The sequence below is a fragment of the Thunnus albacares genome, chromosome 10 (genome assembly GCF_914725855.1).
Source record: "Thunnus albacares chromosome 10, fThuAlb1.1, whole genome shotgun sequence".
NCBI classification, from domain to species: Eukaryota; Metazoa; Chordata; class Actinopteri; order Scombriformes; family Scombridae; genus Thunnus; species Thunnus albacares.
The window spans coordinates 28,240,644-28,247,021 of NC_058115.1; the positions used below are offsets into that span (position 1 = coordinate 28,240,644).

Here is a 6,378-nt window from a genome sequence, read left to right on the forward strand (position 1 = left end):
CTAAAAGCCAAAGTATGAAGTTGTGAGGATGAAGAGCATAAGTAAGTGATGTAATGGAGTGCTTTAGATGAAGACTAATGGCCAATGAGAGCAGACGACGTCACTGTCTGGACGAGTGTGAAGCCGCTGTGAAGATGAACACCTGTGTGTGTCTTTACCGATGGAGAGACGTCAAACTGTAACGATGCGTTCGAGGACAGCTTGGAAAGAACATTCTCCACGAGTGACACCAGCACATCCACGCTGACGTAATTTCATACTGGCCTCATAATAGACGCAGTGATGATGCGGGTGCACACGCACGCACGCACACAGGACATAGCAGGTCGGATGAGAGCGCTGTGAAGGATGCCGTGCCATCACCATTACGCACGTGCCTTTTCCAAAAACAAATAGCAAATGTGTATATGTCTTATTTTGTATTTTTCAGTAAAATGCATGTTTTTTTTTTTAATGACATCGTTTTGATGTTGTTTACTCGTATTTCCAAAAAGAAATTTTGCACGTTTTGATCAGAAAAAAAAAAAAAACCTTAAAAAAAATATTAATAATTGCACGCTGTCCTACACACACGATCCAGTAATTAGGCGGAACAGAAGTAACGTGGAGACTCATCAACGCGCACCTTCATCAAGCACTTCACTCATCCTCCACAGTGCGTTTTACAGTGGAAACAGCCCGGTTAAGAATGGAAACAAACACACCCACGGCGCCCTGAGCAGCCTTCTCCTGTATCATGTTATACTGAGAGGCGTTTACAGCTGTTTTGTTTCATAATACAGGACTGCACGCTGCGCTGTGAGAGCTGCCACTTCGCAACAGCAGTGGAGACAAAGCGCAGCCTGTAAGGCCAGATGAAACTAAATAATAATTAAGCCAAAATAAATGACTTATCTTTCTTTCTGTGGATAAAATCACTATAATATGTCTATAAAAATAAGTCTAAAAACATCTCATGATTTTATAATGTCCTTGTGCTACTTTTTGTTTTAATCTCCAACTTTTTAAAAAATAATATCTCTAGAGATTTATAGGCCTAGTGTATCTGTAGTGCTCTACGTCGATCTTAGAGGCACTAGAGACTTTATTTCATTTTATTCACTGTGCAATATGCTGTGATATATTTCTTAATATCCCTACATGAATCAGATATGTATTATAATATTACAGCCTTTTTCCTAAGAGAAATATTCATTGCAAAATGTAAAAGCCTTATATCTTTGTTTTAAAATTTGATGAAAGAATATGCGACTTAAATAAAAAATAACTGCACTTTTAATCGCTCACCTACAGTTTGATTTTATTATTATGAAGTATTTGTACGCTACCAAACTTTTGAACCAATCGAAATCGATTGAACCAATCGGAAAAATGCATCAAACAGATGTATTGTCTCTGCTCCAGCATCTTTTTTTTTTTTTTTTTTTTGTGCAAACACACCTGAGTCGCAGCTTTTGGGAAGCTGCACGGCTCGTTGCATGGACAGCAGCCGATGAGCGGCAACGTGTTATAGCACTGTAACAAATTACATTTTCAGGAATATTATTGCAGTTGTTGCATTTGTCATCACCTTCTTTGAGTCTCCGATTGCGGCTGCATTGGATACTTGAAGCCTTCTTCGGTATTCGCTCCGGACCGCTCTGAATTAATTTGGTGATTAATGACAGACGGTCTGACCTTTACCGGGTGGGAGATTTTCCACTGCTTTGATTTTATCGAGCTAGAGGATGACACGAACACTGCACATTTGGCCCTGATGAGTATTATTAGGAGAGCAGTGTGTTTTTTTAACAGAAGAAAATGGAAACGTTGTGTATTTATTTGATGAATCGCTCCCCAAAAAGAGAAAAATCTAATGATATTCGCTTTAAATGTAACGCGTTACTTTTTTTGGAGTAAGATGCCTGCTGCTGATAGGAGGTAAAAGCGAAGCGAATCATCCAATTAAATCCCCCCAAGAGCTGATGATTGATGATGTCAGCTGCTCTGCTTCTAATTAACGTTTAAATTAAGTCAAAAGAAGAAGAAGGAAAAAAAAAAAACTTTCAGAGCAGCGCTGCTTCACTTCAGGCCTTGAAGCCCATTGGAGCATTGTTCGGGGAGGTCTTAAGATTTTCATGCTTAAACCAAATTTGAGTTAATAATCGACAGCAGCGCGGGTCCTGATGCTCTGCAGTGCCTGGTACACTTTTATCTTCTGGGCATTTAATCAATAAAAGTAAAACAAACAAAGAAACAAACAAAAACAGTGTAAGTTATAATCAGATGTGACCTGGATTATACAGGCCTGCCTGGAAGATACATGAAAAATATCTAAATCTAGAGAAAAGATTGAAGATTATTTTTTCCCTCTCTTATATCACACATCTGTGCTAACGAAAAGAAAAACAAGTATGATATATCTAAACACATATCTGCTATTTCTGCAGAGACAGTAAATCGTTTTGACTTTTACTTAGATATTTTTAGTATTTTTTCTTTGTGTGCCAAAGATGCGAAATAAAAACCTACTGCCACTACAGTCTGACTTGCAGCCCCCCTTCAAATCTTTGATCTAATTTGGGATTCAAATGTAAAAGTGTCAACTTAAATCACAATCGTTGTGATATTAATATCTACTCAGAGCAGACTTATTTTCAGTTGCCTGTACTTTTATCAAAACGAAGTTTCTGTCCAAATTCCCAAACTAAATGTATCCCCTCAAACTCCTGCTTGTTATGGAGAAATATATATTCAAAGCAGCCACAAAGGGTGGACCTCCAAGGCAGCTAATAGAATTACCTGCTGTTTTATAACTCTGTCCCTAAACCAATGTCACCATATGCTCCTGTTGGCACAAGACTCTCCGCAGTGGCTTCCTGGGCGGCAGGCTTTATCCAAATGGGTCAGAATAAACTGTGCGTATTTCAAACATACTAATAAAGCTTCAGGGTTTGTTTTATTCACCCTCTGGGTCGTGTCAGCAGTTGACAGACAATGGATCAGCTGCAAAATTATGGGCTACATGTTTTTTTTTCTTTCTTTTTTGTTTGTTTTGTAAAATCATCACAAGAACCGTTTTTAATTAAAAAAAAAAATCTATGTGTTGCTTCTTTTTTATTTAAGATCATATTTTCATCTCAGGTGTTTTGAACATTGCTGCCAGCTTCAAATGTTTCACACATCCCTTTAATTTGACTTAGAACAACAACATTGATATTTCGATCATTATACAGTGTATCTCTAATCTCTAAAACGCATTAAAACGAGTATAGGACCCACGTGGAGACAACAGCCGAATGTGTGAACTCTGACAAGCCTTAAATAAAATAAGGTGTTTCCTCTGAACACACGTACCTGCTGCTCTCCTCGGCGTCCAACTCGTCCCCCTTTTTTCTCTGTCTAATCCGTTTCTCTTTTTACATCCTAAACCTCCTTCAGCAAAATTCACACTCTCCGTCCTCAGACTCTGAGCCGCTGCACGGCGTCACCTTTATTAGCCGCTTGTTTCACGCTACCGCATTAAATTACACTGTAACTCCGGATTTTACCTGCAGGGTCATATTGACGCACGGGCAATCTACTGAGGAAGAGTAACCGGCTTTTTTTTTTAAACAAAAAAAAAAAAAAAGAAAAGAAAAGATAAAAGAAAAAGAAAAACGTCAAGAACCAAAATCAACAAACACCATAAACAATTTCAACTCTGAGATGTATTTTTTTATACTTCTTTCTTTCTCTGTTTTTAAAATCTGAAGAGTTTCTAGTTTCAGTCATAGAGGTATATATATAAAAAACCCACTATGTTCACTATATCTTGCTGCCATCATTCCTATCATACCTTTTAAATGTTATTATCAAAAGCAGGTCACTTATCTCCTTTTATAAAGAATAAAATGAAAAAAAAAATCCATCACCTGTTATGTTGAACAACAACCTGAGCAGCTTCTGTTTACTTGTAGGCAGATCATTTTAATAGTCTTTAAAAATTCTGTCTGTAAACGTGCTCATTGTGGCTATTTAATGCCAAATTCCCGTGCAACACAGTCCCAAATGCGCTCATTACGCATAAAGCTGTATGCGTAATTACGCACGAAAATAAAATGAATATCACGGCTGGAGACCATTGTTGGCTCGGTGTTCCTCCAAATTTTTCTATAATGCAAAGATGTCGGTGGCAGTATTTTAATGGCCATCAACTCTCCCTTTCTAAAAGAATACACCAGCAGACGGAAACAGATGCATAAACATTTCAGGGCATCTTTCTCCTCGGCAGCAACAGACTCCTCCTATTCCCCACGTCCAATTAGTTATTATGGTCCGGCCCTTTAAGACGCAGCAGTGGGTCAGCAAGTAGTGTAGTGTTTCTCTAATTGAACTTCGCCCAATCAACAATAACTCGTTAGTAGTCGCTTTCTTTTCTTGCTGCTTGAGACAGCTTTTTTCCCCTTGCAGGGATTCACCCCCTCCAGTCTGTTACTTCCTAAAGATCTACATGGAGCTTGGCAGAGGAACTGCGACTCTCTGAGGGGAATACAGTGCGGCTGCCTTCACAACTACGCCCGAAGCATGGTTATTTTGGAGGAAAGCTCTCAGGCGAGCTAAGTTGTGGCATTCGGCTTTTAAGTGTCAAAATATAGAGGGGATCTACGAGAACCGCCGAGCACCAGAGGAAACACTTGTGGACGCTTAAAACTGCCATTTGAATGAAATAATCAACTTTTTTTTGCAAGCAGCGATTCTTCGGGACTGCGATGACCTCCAGTAAAGACATGAAGGCAGGTTCTGTGTTGCAGTCCAGCGGCGAGGAGAGGAGACGGGCTCCATTGGACCAGCTACCACCGCCAGCCAACTCCAACAAACCTTTAACGCCGTTCAGCATTGAGGATATCCTTAACAAACCCTCGGTAAAGAAGTCGGTCGCCAGTATCTGTCCGCCGAGAGTGTTAGAGAAAGTGACGGGCTCCAACTCGGCGAGGAACGGGATCACCACTCCCTCCTCGCCGCTGTGCGCGCTGGAGGAGCTGGCCAGCAAAACGTTTAAGGGTCTGGAAGTCAGCGTTATCCAGGCAGCAGAAGGTAAATACTAATCAGCATGTCGTTTTTACCTTAAGTATACATTTTTAGGAAGGAAGAACAACGACTGTTTTGAAGGGTAGCACGCGCAAAACATATCAGACTCAGATCACTGCTAGCTGGGTTTGTTTTGACCTGTGGTGCGGACACGCTAGAATACAGCAATGTGTATAAAATACGAGATAAGAGGAGGGAAATGCAGAATTCACGCAGTGAAATGTACGTGCATATAATCTCTAAACTAGCAGAACAAGCTCATATACTTTAGTTTACATGCTGTCAAAAAGTCAATCAGCCATTGTGGCCTACTGCATGCATTGCTATGTTGGATAAAAATTAACATACTTGCAGATTAAGTTCATGACACATTAATATTGTATGTCTATGATGAATGCTGAAATAATTATCTGAAAAATGTAATATTTTGTGAAATTCTTGTTTTGCTCAAAATAGAGGAAATCTGCCACTGGAGGAATAATTTTACTCGTTTTTGAAATGCATTCATTTTTGTGAATCTCATGACAGCGCCTGAAATATTAGCTCGGTTTTATCCAGAGAGGAGTCTTGATTAAGCAATGCTCGACAAGTTAGTGTCGTTGCAAGTGAAATCAGGTGAAAGGAATATAACATTGTGCTTTAAGGTAAAAGACAAAGCCAAGCTTGTGAACCGATGACAGGCCTGTTGTGCAGTGCCCTCTGTTGCTGCTATAGTTTTGGGGGAAAGTGACCCTTGCGGTTGTTTTATTCCTATTGTATATTTTCTTCTCCAAGGTCGTGAGCATGTAAACGCTTTCGGACAGAGGCAGACGTCGAAAAAGAGGAGAAAGTCGCGGACGGCCTTCACGAACCACCAGATTTACGAACTGGAGAAGAGGTTTTTGTACCAGAAATATCTTTCTCCGGCAGACCGAGACCAGATCGCTCAGCAGCTGGGGCTCTCCAACGCGCAGGTGATCACTTGGTTTCAGAACCGCAGGGCCAAACTCAAGCGGGACCTGGAGGAGATGAAAGCGGACGTGGAGTCACTAAAGAAAATCACCCCACAGACCCTGCAGAAGCTCGTCACCATGGAAAACATTGAGGAGACCCAAGGCGGGGGCCCCGAGGCCAGATCACCCAGTATCTCCCCGACCTCCCAAGGACACCGGGCCTTCCCACAGTCCCCCTCCTCATCCAGAGACCAAACTACGGATGAATTCTCGGAGGACGACGAGGAAATCGAGGTGGACGATTGACAGTCAGGGGGCCTGTGATTTTCATAAACAACAACAAAAAGAATATTAAAAAAAAAAAGGGGGACATTTTTTTCCCAAACTTTTGCACGGA

The 6,378-nt window shown here is 40.8% G+C and overlaps 1 protein-coding gene across 1 annotated transcript; it reads left to right on the forward strand.

Moving 5' to 3' along the window:
• Positions 1-3,954: 3,954 nt before the first annotated feature.
• lbx2 (ladybird homeobox 2) lies at positions 3,955-6,378 on the forward strand. Its single transcript, XM_044363741.1, has 2 exons — positions 3,955-5,055; positions 5,824-6,378. Exons 1-2 carry the CDS (start codon positions 4,731-4,733, stop codon positions 6,285-6,287), a joined length of 789 nt encoding a protein of 262 aa, XP_044219676.1. The 5' UTR covers positions 3,955-4,730; the 3' UTR covers positions 6,288-6,378.